Source organism: Theropithecus gelada, chromosome 16 (assembly GCF_003255815.1).
Source record: "Theropithecus gelada isolate Dixy chromosome 16, Tgel_1.0, whole genome shotgun sequence".
NCBI lineage: Eukaryota > Metazoa > Chordata > Mammalia > Primates > Cercopithecidae > Theropithecus > Theropithecus gelada.
In genome coordinates, this window is record NC_037684.1 from 73,695,908 (window position 1) to 73,716,943 (window position 21,036).

Below are 21,036 nucleotides of genomic sequence, written 5' to 3' on the forward strand. Positions count from 1 at the left end.
AGGGCAGAGGCTGCGGTCTCGGAGATCTGCCCTCCCAGCCACAGGATGGCGCACAGGGGCCATCTGCAGCTCCCCTCAAAGTGTCTCAGGTTCCAGGGCAGAATCCTGGAAAACCCAACTCAGAGCTGAGTCTGCAGGTGGCTGCAGGGCGGTGCTGCTGAGTCTACAGTTACCACCACAAAAGGAGGGCCTGAAGGCATTGCCGGGAGACTATGGAGGACTCACGGAGCTCTGACACTCCACACCTGGAGGAGGTGGCTCCCCCCACCCCACACTCCGCCTGCACCCCCTTTGCCTGGGGGGGCCAACGCATGGCAGTGGAGTCAGTAATCGCCCTTGCTCCTCCCCGGGGTCGAACCCACTGGGGCTTGGGGATTGAAATTCTGAGAGGAGGTGGGAGGGGACTGTCTCCCCAGAGAGAATGTGGGAATGCATTGGCTCCTATCACAACAATCCTGGGAATGTCACTGAGAAGGGATTTTGGAGATGCTCGGCCTGGGACTGGCCCTCGGGAAGACGTCCTGTGCAGCTGACTGCTGAACGCCAATCAGCTCTGGGTAAAGCCTGATGTCGCCAAGCTAATGGCGGGGCGTCTGCACTGAACATATTCCAGCTTGGTGGGGCAACGGAGCCAGCTGTCCTCATTAAAAGTGACCTGGAGCCGGGCGCGGTGGCTCAAGCCTGTAATCCCAGCACTTTGGGAGGCCGAGACGGGCGGATCACGAGGTCAGGAGATCGAGCCCATCCTGACTAACACGGTGAAACCCCGTCTCTACTAAAAAAATACAAAAAATTAGCCCAGCGAGGTGGCGGCGCCTGTAGTCCCAGCTACTCGGGAGGCTGAGGCAGGAGAATGGCGGGAACCCGGGAGGCGGAGCTTGCAGTGAGCTGAGATCCGGCCAGTGCACTCCAGCCTGGGCGACAGAGCGAGACTCCGTCTCAAAAAAAAAAAAAAAAAAAAAAGTGACCTGGAGTGAGATGGACTCTTCTGCCTATACCTCCACGTGTGGGCTCCCGAACATCTCCATCACTACGGGCTCCCAAGAAGTATTGTTTCTGGCCACAGGGCTCACTGCAATGCTGTGACAGGAGGTGACAGGCCAAGGCCAGCAAGTGACTACTCTCCCCAGAGGCCCTGTCAGCTGGAAGCAGCTGGTTTCACATAACAGAGACCCCAGGCCCAGGTCTCCTGGATACAGGAGGATTTGCGGCTGCCCTTTTGGAAGATGTAGGCTGACCATGAGAACTGGCCAAAGGTGAGAAGGATGTGAAGGTGTTGGAGGAGGGAAGTCAGACATACTAACTATAGCCTGGCCTGTGGGGCTGTAGCTTTCACCTGTACTTCCTCCCGTTTGGTGTCATCATCACAATCACGATGGTGATCAAATGTCTTCTTTCCTCTAGGCAGGTGGTAAAGGTACTATCTGGTGCACAGGTTGGAGAGTGCCGTGATAGGAGCCATCAGAACAAGGGCAGGAACGTGACCTCCGAGGTGATCCTGATGCAGGTGCTTCCAGTGGAGCGTTTCAGAATTCTGTGTCAAAAAAGAAGGCTGCGTGTTGACTGGGGTGGGGCTGTGCCTATGTTCGGGGTGGCCCATGGGTGTAGTGCACCCCTTTTTTTGTATTTGTCTTGCCTCCTCTCCTTCAGGGTCTGCTCCTTCCTCCTTGTGGCTCTGGGGGCTGCATCTCAAAATCCCACCGGTCACTCCTCCGATGCAGGGATGGACATGGGAACCAAGTGGGGCCTTTGGGGTATTTCAGGCCTCCCACAGCCGCTGGCCTGCCTGCCATCTTCCTGCCCCCCTTGCCCCTTCGCTCACTTCTCCTGGGCTGAACCCACACCCAAAAGCCTGATCCAGGACTGGGCTAGGTGACCGGTGCAATCCTTAGATGCCTCTCTTGGTTCCCACTGCCCTGCAGTCTTGGGGCAGGTTGAGGGGGGAGTCACAGGCCATCTAAGCAAGGAAAAGCAGAGAGGGCTGTTTGGGAGGGTGATGGAGGACCCTGGTGGGACGCCGAGTCACAGCCTTGCTGGGCACAATGACTGGCGTGCATAGTGAGCTGCTTTCCCAAGCAATGCCACCCCCAGCTCTCAGATATGCTGCTGAAAGGGGTGACGGGCAGTGGGGGGCTTGGGACTCTGCCGAGGTGTCCTGACTGCCATCCCCATCCCCAGGCACAGGCCCAGGCCCCTCCAGCAGGAAAGGCTAGGGACCACACTGCCACGGGGTTTGCCACACCCTTGTCTCTTGGGAAGCTGCCCTCTCCCAGGGAAAGGCAGGGCTGGGGGCTGTTCAGGCTCTGCCACTACCTGCTCTGTGACTTCGGGCAGGCCACCAATTCCTCTGAAAAATGGGAGTCATTGTGGGCACCATCACACCTGGGTACAGGACGCCAGTGGCTCAGCTGCCCCAGCCAGGCTGCCCTGTCCTGGCCTCAGCACACCTCCCACAGCCACTGCCGGCAGCCCTGGACCTTCTCCTACTGAGGCCTTACTGCCAATCCCTCTGGGAGACCAGACACAACAGGCAGCCGTCTGGGTGACTCCCAGGAGCCCAGGCCTCTATCCTGTCCTCCCCAGTGGCTGGGGCAGTGGGCTGGGCAGCAGGGCCTCAGTGCCCTGGGAGGCAGGGCTCATCCCACAAGTTGCCATGGTGGCCCCTCCTCCTGCCCCTTACTCATTAGCCAAGCTGTACTAACACGGGTTGCCCAGGCAGGGGACAACTCGCTGGACAAAGCTGGCCGTGCGGGCGCTCACGCGTGCAGGGTGGCCAGCGCCCCGGCCAGGAATGGACAGCCTCCAGGACACAGTGCCCCCGGACCACGGGGGCTGCTGTCCTGCCCTCAGCAGGCTGGTTCCCAGAGGCTTTGGGGCTGAGATGTGGACTCTCTTTGCCCTTTCTGGACCCCTGGTAAGGAGGAGGAGCTGGGGGGCAGGCAGGGAGTGGAGGAAGCTGAGAGGCTGAGGGTGTCTGCCTTGCAGGCAGGATCCAGAAATGTGCTCACATTTTCTCCAGAAACTGCTCATGCTGACTGCCAGGTCCAGAGTCTGGGGACAGCAGGACGGCTCCTGGAGGCTGTCCCTGGACAATCCCCAGTGGCAGTGGGGCCTGACATTGCTCAGCAGCAGGCAGCCCCCACACAGAAGGGGTGGGTGTGCCTCAGCTGGAAACCCACAAAAGCCTGAGTTGGAAGATGGCTCCAGGACAAATGCGGCCCAGAGATGCATGAAACCTGCAGCACCTTCGCAGGCGGGAAGAAGGGGCCGGCTGCCCATTTCATTTCCAAAGGGGAAATTGTTTTATATACATTTTTTTTTTTCCTGACCACGGAGAGTAATGGACTGGGCGCGGTGCCTCATGCCTGTTATCTAAGCACTTTGGGAGGCCGAGGAGGGAGGATCACCTGAGGTCAGGAGTTGGAGACCAGCCTGGCCAACATGGAGAAACCCCTGACTCTACTAAAAATACAAAAATTAACCAGGCATGGTGACGGGCGCCTGTAATTCCAGCTACTCGGGAGAGAGAGGCAGGAGAATCGCTTGAACCCGGGACGGGTAGGTTGCAGCGAGCCGAGATCGCGCCACTGCACTCCAGCCTGGGCAACAAGGGCGAAACTCTATCTCAAAAAAAAAAAAAAAGAAAGAAAGAAAGGAGTAATGGATTTGCACTTCCTGTAAAACTTTCAGAAAAAACTGAAAGTTATAAAGAAGAAAGAAGTTTAACTCAAATCCTAGTGCTTGGAAATAGCCATTACTAAAGATTTTGGTGTATTTAATTCTCCTCCTTTTTTGGGTTGTGCGGCCTTACCAAATTATTGTTATAATAGGAACGGCAGTATCAGTATCAGACACTTGGGTCAAGCTCAGGGCACCAGGCACTGCGCTGGGTGTCTCTCGTGCACTGACCCTTCTGGGAAGGGACGCGGAGGCCAGGGGTGACTGCGGCTGCAGAAGATAGAATGGGAGCTGGGTTCAAGCCACCCGACCTCCGGCCCTGGCTTCCCCAGGCGTAGATGACCTCTTGGGGCACTGGTGTGGGGCCCTCAAAGCTGGAGAGGCCTGTCTTGCAGGGCTGGGCTGTGTGGGCACCTGTGGCCCCAGGTCTGACCCGGCCGCTGTCCTCCAGTTCCTGTTCCAGATGCTGACTTTCATGATCTACATCGTGAGCACTGTGTTCTGTGGGCACCTGGGCAAGGTGGAGCTGGCATCGGTGACCCTTGCGGTGGCCGTGAGTACCCAGCTTGGCCCAGAGCGGGGACATTCTCTCGCCAGGCTTTTCCACCAGGTTCCCGGGTGGGCCCGTCTTGGGTGGCTGGTCAGGGATGGGAAGACACAGCCCACGTGGCTGGACAGCCGCCTTCACAGGTGGAAACTGAGGGCCGGAGATGGAGGCAGTCTGGCCCTGGGGCACACAGCACGTGAGGCTGCGGAGCAGAGCCACCTCTGCCACCGCTGCCTGATGGACAGCATTTCCCCACCCCGGCTCAGCCCAGATGCAGGGGCCTCTCTTCAGGCCTCGCCTGACAAGCTCTTGTTTCCTCCTGTGTGTGGCACCAGTTTGTCAATGTCTGCGGAGTTTCTGTAGGAGTTGGTTTGTCTTCGGCATGTGACACCTTGATGTCTCAGGTGGGTGGCCTCCCGGAGCTGGGCAGGGAGCCAGGCAAGGGCAGAGCCAATCCCCCAGGTGCCATGGAGATGGCAGGTGGAAGGGATGTACCCAGGTGATCTGGGAGTGATGGGCCCTGGGGTCAGCTGCCCCTGCCCCACCTCCAAGGACCACAGGCTGTCAGGGAAACAGATCCTCCCCTTTGAAAGAGTCTGGGCCAGGAGAAAGGGGTGGAGATGGTGGAGACAGTTCTCTGACCTCTTGTCCCCAGAGGAGGTCACCAAGTAGAGAAAGACAACCAGTTCCCCAGCCTCACTCCTAAGTTCGGCTGCCTACATGCAGGCGTGTGTCAAAGGCCAAGGGGACACAGAAGGAACCTCCCTGCTTGCAGGGGCCTGCAGTCCAGCAGGGGCTGCCCAGGTGGCCGTGGGGTCACAAAGCAGCAAGGCCTCACTTCTCCCTGGGGGTTCTAGCCTCACGGTGGACCTGGGCTTGGTCCTGGCTCCACTTATCCCTCCGCGACATATGATGAAGCCCCCCCCTGACTTCGTCCTCCTTGGAGCTTTGGAAGAACACTGGAGACAGTGGGGGGCCCAGGCTCAGGAAGGCCCCTGTGCCGTTACAGGCTGCGGGCGCCAGGTTGCAGTCACCAGAGGCCGCAGGCTCCGCCACACACCGCTGGCGCTGCTGACAGTCCGCTCCCTGCGCGGGGTTTAGGAATGGCCGGGGCAGTGGAAAGGGCTGACGCGGGGCGGGCTGTGTTGCAGAGCTTCGGCAGCCCCAACAAGAAGCACGTGGGCGTGATCCTGCAGCGGGGCGCGCTGGTCCTGCTCCTCTGCTGCCTCCCTTGCTGGGCGCTCTTCCTCAACACCGGGCACATCCTGCTGCTCTTCAGGCAGGACCCGGACGTGTCCAGGTGCGCTGGGCTCCGGCTGGGGAGATAGGGCTTGCCAGAGACCCAGCGGCTCCTGGAAAACCCGGGCCACCGAGGGAAACCCCGAAGCAGCCCAGCCCTCAGACCCCACGCTTCTCTAGGCCACCAGTGCTCACAGTGCACTGGGCCTGTGGGTACCTTCCAGGCTTTGGTTTGGGGATTCTCCCCACGGCTGCAGCTCCAGCAGTGACCAGCAGGGGACAGAGGCGGACAAACGCCCAGTTTTAATTAAGGAGGCAAGGCGAGAAACAATTTGGGATTCGCATTTTATTTGCATTTGTGTGCCCGGACACAGTTGGAGCTTTACAGATGCTTTTGAAGAAATGAAGTGTGTGCGTTTTCCCATATTCCAAAAAGGAGAAAGATGACAACCACTTTCTGATGAATTATAGATGATAATGATGATGATGATTTGAGACAGTCTCGCTCTGTCGCCCAGGCTGGAGTGCAGTGGTGCGATCTTGACTCACTGCAACCTCCACCTCTCGGGTTCAAGTGATTCTCCTGCCTCCGCCTCCTGAGTAGCTGGGACTACAGGCATGCGCCACCACACCCGGCTAATTTTTGTATTTTTAGTAGAAACGGGGTTTCACCATGTTGGCCAGGATGGTTTTATCTCCTGACCTCGTGATCCACCGCCTCGGCCTCCCAAAGTGCTGGGATTACAGGCGTGAGCTACTGCACCCATCCTATAGTTTATTATGAAATTTAGAGATGCCCTGTCTTAGGGATGCCTTGTTCATTTATATAATGTACATTTCATTTGATTATTGCTTTTTAAGATATAACCGTTTTTTCTTACAAACCACATTATTCTGAATTGAAGTTCCCTGGTCCTGAGGCCTGGGTGTCTGGGTGCTTCAGCTGCCCCTCCTGGCACCTGCTTAGCATCTGGAAGCAGCAGTCCCTGATGCTGAGGTTTCATAGTCCTGGCGGAGACCCTGGGACGGCGGCTGAGCACCCTGTCCTGGAGGACACAGGGGAGAGGGCCCTGTCTCCCCAGGCCACAGCCTGGTCAGCTCCGGAGCTTCTCCCTCTCTTGCAGGTTGACCGAGGACTATGTCATGATTTTCATTCCAGGACTTCCGGTAGGTGCCCTGTTTGCTGAGCATGGAATCACATTCTCCTAAATTCTGGCTTTTTGCTTTCCCACCCTATCCTGCTGTGACTTCCTGCTGGGCCATGAGGATGATTGACAGAAGAGAAGTATGGCCTAACTATGGGTACCAGATAACCTTTGGAATTGATATTATGGAAGGTTATTCAGTCCTACAAAGAGACTAATGACATATTTTAAAGGGAGAAAGCATATTACAACCCAATATACACATATTGATCCCATTTCAACCTCTGGGAGGCGGAGGTTGCAGTGAGCCGAGATCATGTCACTGCCCTCTAGCCCGGGTGACAAAAGTGAAACTCTGTTTCAAAAAAAAAAAAAAAAAAAAGACTTAACCCACTGCAAGATTATATACACATTTGCTTATACTTTTTTGAACCCTTCCAGGGTTTCTATTTTTACATTTAAGATATTAATCCAACTAAAAATGTTTTGAACACCATTTATTGCATATTCTCTCCCTTCTGCATTGATTTGTTAAATACTAAATGAATCAACAGTGCATCTATCTGGGTCAGTGTCTGTATGTCCAGCGACCCGGGGATCTCTGTGCCTCTTCTGCAGCCCAGTGCTTCACTGTTTGACTTGCAGGTTGGTGATGCCTGTTACGACTCGCAGTTCTGTGTGCTGGACGGCCCTACCAGGCTGAGCTCACTTGCTGACAGTGTAGCCTCCATGGCACCAGGCGGAGAGTTGTGGGCAAGGGAGCTTGGCAGGGAAGCGGTCAGGGTGAAGGTGGGAGGCCCGAACAGCGTGCAGTCCCAGCAGACCCAGCCACGCCCACCTCTCTGCCAGGCCAGTGCCATGACCTTTTTGGGGCCTAGTTGGTTACAGATTTCTTCCGGTTTATGGAAACCCCCTTAGAGGACTGCTCTTCTCTGAGTCTTCCATATAATCCATACTTGGGCTTTTCGGACAAAAGTGATGGCATGTTGTCAACCAGGACTACTGGGGCTGGGTCAGGGGGAAATGCCCTATAAAGATGTCACTGTGGTGTCTTGTCAGTAAGCCAAGGCCCTTCCATAAAATGCAGCTGCAAAAGTTAACTACCAATAATAGTGACTAATAAGACTAACACAGGGCGTGGCTAACACTTGGAACGCTTAAAATGTCCCATGTATCATTTTGTAAGCACTTTGCAATATTAACTTTGCAATATTTATGTATGTAAAATATTAAGTGTGTATTAAGTACACACACGCACTATTATTATCCCCATTACAGATGAGGAGACAAACTCATCTGTAAGTATGAGGTTAAGTAACTTGCCCAAGATCACACATCTCTGAAGAGGCAGAGCCAGGAATCGAACCCAGTCTATTCCAGCTCTCGTATCAGTACACTATGCTGAAAAGAAGTGGAGAGCTACAGGAAGGAATGGGACAGGGCCCTGGGTTAGGTTTCAGTTGATACCCATTCTATTCCCCTTAAGAAAGGAGACAAAGGGTAGATAAAGTGTCCCCAACACACACACTGCCACGCACACTCCCCTGCGGTCCTCCCCAGCCAGGGAAGGGCCTGCCGCCCCTGTAGGGTCTTGAACCTGCTTAGCATAGGCTGCTCGCGGCCAGCATGTCTCAGTACCTGCCATTCCCTCGTCCGAGGTCACGCCTTCAAATCCTGTCTCTAAGGCCAGAGCCAAAGTAGGCCCTTCTGTGAACAGGCCCTTGGGTCACTTCTCACCTTCCTAAGCTGATGGAGGCCTGGCTTAGCAGCCGGAAGGCCTACCAGGCGCTGTGCACCATGAGCATGTGTGCAAAGGGTACTCTCTCAGAGCCAAAGCACGCCTGCTCGTCTCCCCCGTGGCAGAAGGGAGCCCTGAGGGGGCCTCTCCCATAGGCCGGGCCCAAGCACGAGCCCAGGTGGCTGGGTAGGCTTTGGCCGCACCTGAGAGGCCCCAGACATACTTTGATGAAGTCATTGCCCCAATCTAGGGTACTATGTCCTGGAAAGGAATGTCTGTTAAAGCTCATTTGGTGGGTTTTGGTCATTGTTGTTGATTTGTTTGGGCTTGCTCTTCATACAGGTGATTTTTCTTTACAATCTGCTGGCAAAATATTTGCAAAATCAGGTACAGGTATTTGGTGTGTGGGGAGGCCCTTCTTCCAGCACACTGCCCTATTCCAGTGGGAGGGGGCCTGGGGCTTTCCCCTTCTCTCCACCCTCTGTGAACCGGCTTCTGAAAGGGGTTGCTTCCAACCCACCTGCCACGTCCTGACCTCCCGCACAGAGGCAGGTGAGACGCTGTGCGTCCCCGCCTCTGCCAACTCCCGAACAGGGATGGCTGAAGGGGCAGGAGGAGGAGTCCCCATTCCAAACCCTGGGTTTGTCCATCCTCCATCCATCCCACTCACACCCCAGCAGGGCCAGTTTTCATTTATTTCAGAAGATCACCTGGCCCCAAGTCCTCAGTGGTGTGGTGGGCAACTGTGTCAATGGTGTGGCCAACTATGTCCTGGTTTCTGTGCTGAACCTGGGGATCAGGTGAGCCCGGGGGTTGGTGGGGCCTAGTCAGGGGACACTGCCCACCGAGTTCCCCACCCCTGCTGGAGACAGGTCAGTCACCATCCTGGCCCTGCCTGTGCCATCCTGAAGTGGAGGGTTATGGGGAGTTGGAGGGGCCTGATGGTCCCTTGGGGACCTCAGTGGGAGGCCCGATTGGGTGAGAGGACAGCCACTCTTCATTCCTGCCCAAGCCCACCAGCAGAGGCGAAGTGGGCACTGGCAGGGTGGCCCCCAGGACACTGTAGTCGCAGCTGCCTGGGTAGAGCCACCACGGCCAGAGGTGCCTGTGGGCCCTGGTTGAGTCTGATCCCAGGATGGGAGTAGAGCAGAGCCATGCCTGCCCCACACGGGTTGGCTGCCAGAGCAACCTCTCTCTCAGGCAGGGCAGTGGCAGAGTTGGCATCAGTCCCAGCCCTGTTCTCTCTCCTTTCCCAGGGGCTCTGCCTATGCCAACATCATCTCCCAGTTTGCACAGACCGTCTTCCTCCTTTTCTACATTGTGCTGAAGAAGCTGCACCTGGAGACGTGGGCAGGTGGGAGGCCTGGCCTGCTCTGGGAGGCTGAGCAGGCCAGCGGCACAGCTGCCCAGGCCTTGGGGCAGGGCGGTCGGCAGGCAGAGGGTGCAGTGGAGCCTGTTGGAGGAGGTGCAGGACCCTGCACGGCCCCCTCCTCCCCCTTTGCTTCCCCAGCCCCAAGGGCCCGGAGTCCCTCCATCCAAGGTGTCACAATGCAGAGCCCTGCTGCGTCACAGAAGCCTGGCCCAGGGAGCTTTCTTGCCCAGCCCCAGCTCTCAGGATGGCGGTGAGAGCAGTGACACCCATGGAATACCAGGCGTCAGCAGTGCGTGGGGTGCCCGACATTCCTGAATTCATTTAAACCTCACCCCACCTCATTAGCCCCATCTTACAAAGAGGAGATTATGACAGACGGAGGTTAAGTAATTTGCTGAAACACCAGGCGTGTAGGGGCCTGCCCGTGCTTTTCTGCCTCTTGAGAGCCAATCCCATACAACAAGGACCTCCTCTTGCCAGACATTTCAGGAACAGCTCTGCAGGCCCCTGGGGCCTCACGTGGGGCAGGGCCCTGGCTGAGCCCTTTCCAAGCTTGCCCGGCGCACCTGCGGTGTGTTTCCCTTCAGTATCCTTGATCTCATGCCGCCCCTGAAAACTCCCCAGGGAGGCAGAGCAGATACAAGGCCTGGGGTTTTCAGGTGGAAATGGAGCCTGCGGAGTGGTGGGTAGTTGCTCAAGATCCCACACTGTTGAGGGTGGAGTGGGGACCAACATGCACGCCCTGGGCCCTGGGGCCACGCCGTGGACCGGCCAGGTGAGCCTGGTGCCCTGTTCCTGCATCCTCCTCCTCCACGGGCCCCAACACCAGCTCTAGACCAGCCGCATTCTCTCTGCAAAATGCGCAGTGCCTGGGCCTGCTAAGCCCCAGAGCAGGAACAGCCAAAGTTGTTTAGGGGCCTCCTGGCTGTGGGGAGCAGGAATGGGGTGGGCAAGCAGGGCAGGATGTCAGCTCACAGGGCCTCTGTTTCCAGGTTGGTCCAGCCAGTGCCTGCAGGACTGGGGCCCCTTCTTCTCCCTGGCTGTCCCCAGCATGCTCATGATCTGTGTTGAGTGGTGGGCCTATGAGATCGGGAGCTTCCTCATGGGTACGTGGGAGAGCATGGGGGGGCGCAACGGCGTGTGGGCGGCTCACCCAGCCCAGAAGCCCCCTCCCCAGGATGGCAGCTCACCAGCCCCCTTCCGACTTCACTGGCCAGGCCCTCAGGCATGGACCCAGAAAGCACCACTGCCCAGCGGGGCTGATCCGTCTGTTGCTGGTCTGCCTCTCCATTAGGCTGTGAGCATCCAGGAGGCAGGCCTGGGCCTTTCGTGCCTGAATCCCAGCACAGGCCAGGCGGAGCAGGTGCCCGTGGGAGGTGTCCAAGGCACAGAGGAGTGACAGATTGAACTGGTTTGCGGGTGTGAGCAGAGGCCCGGGCTTGCCAGTGTGAGGCTCCCCCCCGCTGCCTTGTGCATGCTCACTACAGCACTCGGCGAAGTGAGGACTCCAGGCAGCCTGAATATGAGAACCCCTGCCGTGCCCCACGTTTGCGGATGAGAAAATGGGGCGCAAGAACAGAGCAACTCCACAAATAAAAAATCAGCGGAGGGCCGAGAACCGAACTCGAGTTGCCGGACCCTGGTCCCGCGCTCTGTCTCCTCCCTCACACTGAGTTCATCTGAAAAGACAGACCACACAGGGAAGCCTGCAGGGGCCTCCGGGGCACTGGGCAGAATTTTCCTAACAGGCTGAAGGCCAGGCAGGAATGTCTTTTTGTTGTCATTGTTACCAATCTGCCCTTCAAAATCAGCCGGGCTCAGTGACTCACGCCCGTAATCCCAGCACTTTGAAAGGCCGAGGCGGGTGGATCACTTGAGGCCAGGAGTTTGAGACCAGCCTGGCCAACATGGTGGAACTGTGTTTCTACAAAAAATACAAAAATTAGCTGGGTGTGATGGCACAACCTGTAGTCTCAGCTACCTGGGGCCTGAGGTGGGAGGATCACCTAAGCTAGGAGGTGGAGGCTGCAGTGAGCTATAATTGCACCATCGCACTCCAGCTTGGGCTACAGAGTGAGACCCTGTCTCAAGGAAAAAAAATAAAAATTGCACGAGTCCCCAAAGCGGAGCAGCGTCCTGTTGGCGCAGGGTCTGGGTGTCTGGGGCTGTGGGCTGGGCTCACAGCAGGCCTCTCCTCCAGGGCTGCTCAGCGTGGTGGATCTCTCCGCCCAGGCTGTCATCTACGAGGTGGCCACTGTGTCCTACATGGTAAGGCTCCTGAAGGGGTGCCTTCCCCAGATCCCTCACCTGATGGCTGGAGGTGTCATAGGAGGGGGGCAGGCTGTCATCTGAGGCTGTCTCTGTCTCCCAAGGGACCGCCCTGGGCCTCTCGTGCCCACCAGGTCCAGGCCCTGCTCAGCGTACACCAGGGCTCACACACTGGTGCCCACAACCTGTCCACCAAGGGTGATATTTCACCCACAGATGCTGGAATTTTAAAAAGTAATTAGCATTATTTTAAAATTGGGAGATTTCACATCAGAATCTTATTTTTGAATTTTCTTTAAAAAATGCACATTCCAGGCCAGGTGCGGTGGCTCACGCCTATAATCCCAGTACTTTGGGAGGCTGAGGTGGGCGGATCACAAGGCCAGGAGTTCAAGACCAGCCTGGCCAATATGGTGAAACCCCATCTCTACTAAAAATATAAAAAGTTAGCTGGGTGTGGTGGCACAGGCCTGTAGTCCCAGCCACTTGGGAGGTTGAGGCAGGAGATTCGCTTTAACCCAGGAGGTGGAGGTTGCAGTGAGCCGAGATCATGCCCCTGCACTCAAGCCTGGGCAACAGAGTGAGACTCTGTCTCAAAAAAAAAAAAAAAAAAAAAAAGGCGCATTCCATTGAGCAGTGGCCCACATTCCTGCACCCTGCAGTCGGCCAGCGCTGGGTGACAGCGTCCCCACCAGGGCCATGGGCTGTCCTCCACCACAGCCCCCACCTCCTCTCTACTCCCCACAGAGACACAGCCATCATCTTGCTTACGCAGCCCATGTCACTCCGGTGCGCATCTGCATGTTATCCTTGACCCCAGCGTTAAGCAAAGGAGTCACAGAAATCTACATTACGAAACCAATTTACAGATTCTTATTTTTACAAATGGTTTCTGCTGAAATCTCTTTTTTCTTACAGGGAGCTTTTCCGGGACTAAGACCACAGTCGCCTCTTTAAAATCTGTTTACTCATTTGCTTTTGGCAACACAGTGATTTCGGTTGCAAGGCCCGCCTGCCTGTGCTGCCTCTGAGGGCGCAGGTGGTGGTGGGACTGGTTGGCTCATGGAGGGGTACCCCCACCCTTCTCCCAGCCCCAGCTCTCCCAGCCTCATTGTCAGCAGCAAGAATATGACACACCTCTTATGCTGCACGCCTGAGATCTGCCCTGCCTTCCCGCTCCCGTCCCTCTTGGCCCAGGCTGGCTCAGGACTTCAGGGGTTGGAGGGTGGGCCCACTGACAGTGCTTTCTTATCTTTGATCCCAGATTCCCTTGGGGTTCAGCATCGGGGTCTGTGTCCGAGTGGGGATGGCTCTGGGGGCTGCGGACACTGTGCAGGCCAAGCGCTCGGCCGTCTCGGGCGTGCTCTGCATAGGTAGGTGGAATCCTCTCCTGGTAGGGCCTCTGAACATTGGCCTGAGTCACCAGCCCGGGCCAGAGGAAGGCTGGCATGGTAGAGGCAGCGCTGGCCTTGGGAGCTGCCAGGTTTATCTTCCAAGCCTGCTGGACCTGCCATCCGACCCAGGCCAGCCTCTGCTGCTAGGCTGACAGCTGCCTCCCTCTGAGCAGCAAGCGATCCTCCCACCACCTTCTCCCCATCCCCACTCATGCCTTCCCTGCCGCTGTGATTGTGGGACTCTTGTGGAGACAGCTGGCTTCTACCACTTACCTTAGAGAAAAGCCTGACTCTTTGAAGGCCCTTCCTGCCCAGCACTCTCCTTCCAGCTGTCCAGAGTCCTTCTGCAAGCCTGGCCCTCCCAGCACCCCCATGAGCCCGGCAGCTGCCAACCCACTCTTGAGAAGGAGCCACTCGTGTCTTCCGACATCGTGGCTGTGCTTTCTGAGACTGGAAGGCTCAGACGGGCTTCCCTGTAATGGTTCTCAGGCTGTAGCCTGCGCCGGAATCCCCGAGAGGGCTGGTCACAGATTGCTGGGGCTCACCAGCAGGCTTTGATTCAGTAGGTCGGAGGCAGGGTCTGAGAATCTGTTTCTAGCAAGTTCCCGGGTGACGTTGCTGCTGGATCAGTGTGCCGCCCACTCTGAGAACCACTGGAGTGGAAGCGTCTTCCACTCTGCCCTTCCTACAAGACCGTCTAGCCCAAATGAACGCCTCAGATGCAGGGGACATCAGGGCCCGTGACAAAAGGCACGTGGTTGCAGAGGGCGGGAGCTGTCATTGCTGTACCTTTTTTCTCTTCCAGTTGGCATTTCCGTGCTCCTGGGCACCGTGATAAGCATCCTGAAAAATCAGCTGGGGCGTATTTTTACCAGTGATGAGTAGGTAATCAGTTTTCTATGCTGACTTTTGGAAAATGTCAAAGTGGTTCCCAGCCTGTCCTCAGATTTTTCACAGGCCTGGCTCAGTGCTCGGCCCAAAGGAAGCAGGAAGAGCCCAGGCTTGGCTGTCACTGAGAGGAAGCCAACCTCTCTCTGTCCACCCTAGGCCTTTAGTGCCTGTCCACAGACAAGAGGCTAACTGAAGGGCAGTCCAACATTGTGGGGGCTTTGCTGAAGGTTTAGGTGTGACCCACAGACACAGAAAACATTTGTGTGGGGGATCTACCTCTATTCCAAAGCTTTTTCTTGTGGGGGTGGGGTGTGGAATAGAAGGGATATAAACAGGTCTCAAAGGATACGTCTGTCTTAATGCTTTCTCATTTCTTCTGCAGAGATGTCATTGCCCTGGTGAGCCAGGTCTTGCCGGTTTATAGCGTCTTTCACGTGTTTGAGGCCGTCTGTGTAAGTACCACTTTGATCCAAAGCCTGACTCCCTGCCACATGATTTATGTATGTACTTCTGCTCTCCCCAAGACCTCGCAGGGCTGTGAGGATGACCTTGTTAATACACGTGAAGGGCTAACTGTATAGTACGTGCCCAAAGTATTTGCTGATAATAGTTCCATTCTTATTTCAAACGACGACTTCCCTCTTCTTCTGCAATTTACACAGCTCAAAAGCGAATGCAGATTAGCAAAGAACTGAAACATTGCAGCAGTGTAAAGCCACAAATCTTTTTCTTCCCGATTCCTCATGAGCAGGGACCATGACATTGACCTATGCCCCAGGCTGGCCAGGAGCTGAATGGCAACCATATCCTGTTGCCAGCACAGAGGGACATTTCTACAAGGGAACGAGCCCACCCAGAACACAGATGGACCTGGACCTTCTGCTTCTTCGATCACTAAAGGACAGGTGTCATTTAACACAGATTTGAATTATGTGAATTTTTTTTTTTTTTTTTTTTTTTGAGACAAGGTCTCGCTTTGTCGCCCAGGCTGGAGTGCAGTGGTGCGATCATGGCTCACTGCAGCCTCAACCACCTGGGCTCAAGTGATCCTCTCGCCTCAGCCTCCGGAGTAGCTGGGACTACAGGTGCATGCCACCACATCCAGCTAATTTTTAAATTTTTGTGTTTTTTGTAGAGACAGGGTCACACTATGGTAGGTGGAGTCCTCTCCTGGTGGGCCCTCCAACGCTGGCCTGAGTCACCAGCCTGGGTCAGAGGAACACTGGCACAGTGGAGGCAGGGCTGGCCTCAGGAGCTGCCAGGTTATCTTCCAAGCCCTGGCTGGTCTCTAACTCCTGGGCTCAAGTCATCCTCCCGTATCAGCCTCCCAAAGTGCTGGGATTATAGGCATGAACTACGGTACCCAGCTATGACTTTTTAAAAGCAAGAGAAAACAACAAAACCCAAAACACCAAACTCTTGCTTAGCAGAATTGGAACTCACAGCTCACCGACTTTGCAACTGGAGTTCTGTGAATTCTTCAGGAACACACCCCTTGCATACATTCCGATAGCTCTGCAGAGGGATATGCCCTTAATTAGCAACACGGAACCCTGGCACACTCCAGCTCTTTCCCCACCTGGGGAAAAAAACACTCGCATAATAATTACCAACTCATTGCAAGTCTACTGAAATAAATCATATTTATGGAGGATTTTTCCAAAGGCCTCTGTGCACTCCATCCAGTTCACTAACTATTGTAGGATTTATTTTTGAATACAGCTGGGCATTCGGAAAGCGACAAGCTTGGGTCACATGTTCTTAGCCTCGGCAGAAATGCCTTCTCTGAGCTGCGTTCTGGCATCATATTTGTGGCCTTTATCAAGGAACATTAAGCGAAACTAGTTTATGGAGCCCATTATTGCTTTTGTCATAGGATACTTTTTTTTTTTTTTTTTTTTTTGAGACAGAGTCTCATTCTGTCTCCTAGGCTGGAGTGCAGTGGTGTGATCTTGGTTCACTGCAACCTCTACCTCCCGGGTTCAAGTTATTCTCATGCCTCAGCCTCCCGAGTAGGTGGGATTACAGGCCTGCACCCCCACGCCCGGCTAATTTTTGTATTTTAGTAGAGACGGGGTTTCACCATGTTGGCCAGGCTGGTCTCAAACTCCTGACCTCAGTAGTTTGCTCCAGGTGACCCACCCGCCTCGGTTTCCCAAAGTGCTGGGATTACAGGTGTGAGCCATCTCGCCCGGCCTGGATACTGTTAAAAGACACTATTCATACTTTTTCTCTAGTGTCTGGGTGAGACCACACCTGAGAAATCATTCTTGAAATTGAAAGTTAAGAATAGCTTTACTGGCCGGGCGCGGTGGCTCAAACCTGTAATCCCAGCACTTTGGGAGGCCGAGACGGGTGGATCACAAGGTCAGGAGATCGAGACCATCCTGGCTAACATGGTGAAACCCCATCTCTACTAAAAAATACAAAAAAACTAGCCGGGCGAGGTGACGGGCGCCTGTAGTCCCAGCTACTCGGGAGGCTGAGGCAGGAGAATGGCGTGAACCCGGGAGGCGGAGCTTGCAGTGAGCTGAGATCCGGCCACTGCACTCCAGCCTGGGCGACAGAGCAAGACTCCGTCCCAAAAAAAAAAAAAAAAATGAAAAAGGCATGGTAGAAAAAGCTTTACGTCCCAGTTTCTTTTTTTTTTGAGACAGGTCTCACTCTGTCACCCAGGCTGGAGTGCAGCAGTGCCATCTCAGCTTACTGCAGCCTCCACCTCCTGGGCCCAAACAATCCTCCTACCTCAGCCTCCTGAGTAGCTGGGACGACAGGTGTGCACTACCATGCCCAGCTCATTTTCTTTTTAAAGTTTTGTAGAGATGGAATCTTGCCATGTTGTCCAGGCTGGTCTTGAGCTCCTGGGCTCAAGCAGTCCTCCTGCCTTGGCCTCCCAAAGTGCTGGGATTGCAGGCATGAGCCATGGCAACTGGCCCAGCACTTCTGAAGAAATTAAGTAGGCCTCCCCTTCCAGGGGGCGGTACTTCTGTAGTCACTTGGCTACCAAGAAACTCCGAGTCAGGGTTACAGAGAACAGTTACTGGGGCCTGAGGGCCTGTGTATGTGCGGCCCATCATTTTTCCTCCTGGTCATTTTTTTCTTAATTTACATTTTCCATGAGCCTTATTTTTATATTTTGTAAACTTTGAGTGAGTTATAATTTACATATGATAAAATTCATATATAAGTATATAACTCAGTGATTTTAAATGAATTTAGAGTTATGTAACCATCACCACCAACTAGTTTTACATCAGCCCCCAGAATTTCCTGGAGACTGTTTTGTAGTTAATCCCTGCTCCCACCTCCTGCCCTGGGCAATCCACTGCATTGCTTTCTGTCTGGATGAACAATTTCATGTAACTAGGGTCATATGATTGCAGTCCTGTGTCTGGCTGCTTCTCCTTAGCATACTGTTTTTGAGGTTCATCAATGCTGTGGCATGCGTCAGTGCTTCATTCCTTTTATTTAACTGAGTAGTTCCATTGTATGGAAATACCGCCTGTGTTTATCCATTCATCAGCGGATGGACATTTGGGTTGTTTCTAGTTTTTGCTATCATCAACAATGCTGTTTAGAATGTTCATGTGGAAGTCTTTGTGTGGATTTGTTTTCATTTCTTTTAGTAGAGTCCTGGGAGTTGGACTATTGGGTCAAATGATAATTTTATTTTTAGCTTTTTAAGAAACAGCCAGCCGGGTGTGGTAGCTCATGCCAGCATACCAGTGCTGCCAATCCCAGCACTTTGGGGAGGCTGAGGTGGGAGAATCACTTCAACCAAGGAGTTTGAGACCAGCCTGGGCAACATAGGGAGACCCCGTCTCTACAAAAAATTTAAAACTTAGCTGGGCATGGTAGTGCACACCTGTGGTCCCAGCTAGTCAGGAGGCTGAGGTAGGAGGGTTACTTGAGTCCAGGTGGTCCAGGCTGCAATGAGCTGTGATCATGCCACTGTACTCCAGCCTGGGTGAAAGAGAAAGGCCCTGTTAGAAAAGGAGAAGGGAGGGGAGGGGAGGGGAGGGGAGAGAAACTGTCGATCTGTTTTCTAAAGTGGTCGTACAATTTTATATCCCCACCAGCAATATATGAGGATTTCAGTTTCCTTACTTCCTTGCCAATTCTTGGTATTAGGGTGCATCTTACGGGTTTTGACAAATGTGTGACATATATCTACTGTCACAGCATCACATAGAGCAGTTTCACTGCCCTAACAAGCCCCTGTACACAACCTGTTCATCCCTTAGCCTGTCCCCACCCGCTTCTGGAACCCCCGGCAACCACTATTTTTAACTGTCTCTATAGTTTGGTCTTTGCCAGAATGTCACTGAGTTGGAATCATGTAGTATGTGGCCTTTCCAGACTGGCTTGTTTCACATAGCAATGCTCATTTAAGGTTCCTCCATGTCTTTTGTGGCTTGATAGCTTATTTCTTTTTATCACTGAATCATACCCCATTGTAGGGATGTACCACGATTTGTGTATCCACCCACTGATTGAAAGACATCTTAGTTTGCTCCAAGTTTTCGCAATTTATCAATAAAGCTACTATAAACGTTCACGTGCAGGTTTTTGTGTAGCCATGTTTTCAACTCATTTGAGTAAGTATCTGGGAACATGATTGTTAGAGAGCATGGTAAGACTACGGAAGCTTTTGAAGAAAGTGCCAAGTAGCTTTCCAAAGTAGCTGTACCATTTTGCATTCCCACCAGCGCTGTTTGAGAATCCCTGTCATTCCACATCCTCACTAGCATTTCATGTTGTTAGTGTTTGGGATTTTAGCCACTCTAATGGGTATAGTGGCAGCTGTATTTTTGTTTCTTCATTTTGAAGACAGAGTCTTGCTCTGTCATCCAGGCTGGAGTACAGTGGTATGATCTTAGCTCACTGCAACCTCCGCCTCCCGGGTTTAAGCAATTCTTGTGCCTCAGCCTCTCAAGTAGCTCGGACTACAGGCATGCACCACCACACTCAGCTACTTTTTTTTTTGTACTTTTAGTAGAGATGGGGTTTTACCATGTTGGCCAGGCTGTTCTCAACTCCTGGGCTTAAGTGATCCACCCACCTCGGCCTTCCAAAGTGCTGGGATGATAGGCGTGAGCCACCGCACCTGGCCGAATCTCACTGTTTTCATGTGCTACAATGACGTAAGACGTTAAGCATCTTTTTATATGCTTATTTGTCAACTGTATAGGTCTTCTCTGAAGAGGTGTCTGCCTAGATCTTTTGCCCATTTTTTAATTGGGTTGTTTTCTTATTGTTGAAATTTGAGGGGATTTTTTTTTTTTTTTTTGCATGTTTTGGATATCAGTTCTTTATTGGATATGTGCTTTGCAGATATTATTTCCAGCCTATGTCTTTTCATTCTCTTACCATCATCTTTTGCAGAGCAGAAGTTCTTTTTTTTTTTTTTTTTTGAGACGGAGTCTCGCTCTGTCTCCCAGGCTGGAGTGCAGTGGCCAGATCTCAGCTCACTGCAAGCTCCACCTCCCGGGTTTATGCCATTCTCCTGGCTCAGCCTCCCGAGTAGCTGGGACTATAGGTGCCCGCCACCTTGCCCGGCTAGTTTTTTGTATTTTTTAGCAGAGACAGGGTTTCACCGTGTTAGCCAGGATGGTCTCGATCTCCTGACCTCGTGATCCGCCCGTCTCGGCCTCCCAAAGTGCTGGGATTACAGGCTTGAGCCACCACGTGCCCAGCCAGAAGTTCTTAATTTTAACGAAGTTCAACTTAACAGTTTTTTCTTTCATGATCATGCTTTTGGTATTGTATCTAAAAAGTCAGGCTGGGTGGTGGCTCATGCCTGTAATCTCAGCACTTTGGGAGGTTGTGGGTGGAGGACTGCTTGAAGCCAGAAGTTCAAGACCAGCCTGAGCAACATAGGGAGCTCTTATCTCTACAAAAGTTTTTAAAAATTAGTTGGGGGGTGGGGGGCAACGGTTGGTGCACACCTATAGTCTTCACTACTTGGGAGGCTGAGGCAGGAGGATTGCTTGAGCCCAAGAGTTCAAGGTTATAGTCTGCTATGATTGTACCACTGCACTCCAGCCTGGGCAACAGAGTGAGACCCCCACCTCTAACAATAAAGTAAAATAAAAATTTTTTAAAAGTCACTGTGTAACCCAAATTCACCTAAACTTTCTATTATTTTGTAGGAGTTTTATAGTTTTGCATGTTGCTTTTAGGTCTGTGGTTTTAACTTTTGTAAAACAGGATATCTAAATTCATTATTTTGTATGTGGATGTCTAGTTGTTCCAGTACCATTTCTTGAAAAAACTAGGCTTTCTCCAGTTGCCTTTGCTCCTTTGTCAAAATCAGTTGACTGTATTTGTATGAGTCTGTTTCTGGGCTCTCTCTTCCATTCCACTGATCTTTCTGTCTATTCTTTCACCAATACAGTCATTCCTAGGTATCCTTGGGCAATTGGTTCCAGGACCCCACAAGGTACCAAAATCCACTGATGCTCAAGTTCCTGATATAAAATGGCACAGAATTTGCATATCACCTATGCCCATCCTCCTATGAGTTTAAATCATCTCTGGATTACTTATAATACCTAATACAATGTAAAAGCTATGTAAACAGTTGCTATGCTGTTTTTTTTTAATTGTTGTATTATTGTTTTTCAAATATTTTTGATCCATGGCTGGTTGAATCCATGGATGCAGAACATGTGGGTATGGAAGGCTGGCTGTATACTTAACACTGCTGAGCTGTACACTTAAAAACAGCTAAGACAGCACATTTTATGTGTATTTTATCACAA

The 21,036-nt window shown here is 53.1% G+C and overlaps 1 protein-coding gene across 3 annotated transcripts in view; it reads left to right on the plus strand.

The window, feature by feature from the left end:
* Positions 1 to 2,616: 2,616 nt before the first annotated feature.
* SLC47A2 (solute carrier family 47 member 2) overlaps positions 2,617 to 21,036 on the plus strand; it is a 34,942-nt gene continuing 16,522 nt past the window's right edge. Inside the window, exons 1-14 of one of the 3 annotated variants that reach the window (XM_025362309.1) lie at positions 2,617 to 2,914; positions 4,130 to 4,231; positions 4,561 to 4,629; positions 5,377 to 5,525; positions 6,589 to 6,631; positions 8,690 to 8,734; positions 9,050 to 9,147; positions 9,604 to 9,701; positions 10,712 to 10,825; positions 11,920 to 11,987; positions 12,735 to 12,776; positions 13,252 to 13,360; positions 14,187 to 14,262; positions 14,655 to 14,724. In XM_025362309.1, coding sequence (XP_025218094.1) covers positions 2,792 to 2,914; positions 4,130 to 4,231; positions 4,561 to 4,629; positions 5,377 to 5,525; positions 6,589 to 6,631; positions 8,690 to 8,734; positions 9,050 to 9,147; positions 9,604 to 9,701; positions 10,712 to 10,825; positions 11,920 to 11,987; positions 12,735 to 12,776; positions 13,252 to 13,360; positions 14,187 to 14,262; positions 14,655 to 14,724 — 1,206 coding nt within the window. In that variant the 5' untranslated portion in view covers positions 2,617 to 2,791. Of the gene's footprint in view, positions 2,915 to 4,129; positions 4,232 to 4,560; positions 4,630 to 5,376; positions 5,526 to 6,588; positions 6,632 to 8,689; positions 8,735 to 8,941; positions 9,148 to 9,603; positions 9,702 to 10,711; positions 10,826 to 11,919; positions 11,988 to 12,734; positions 12,777 to 13,251; positions 13,361 to 14,186; positions 14,263 to 14,654; positions 14,725 to 21,036 lie in introns of all 3 variants that reach the window. The other 2 variants (XM_025362307.1, XM_025362310.1) reach the window with 2 other exon arrangements.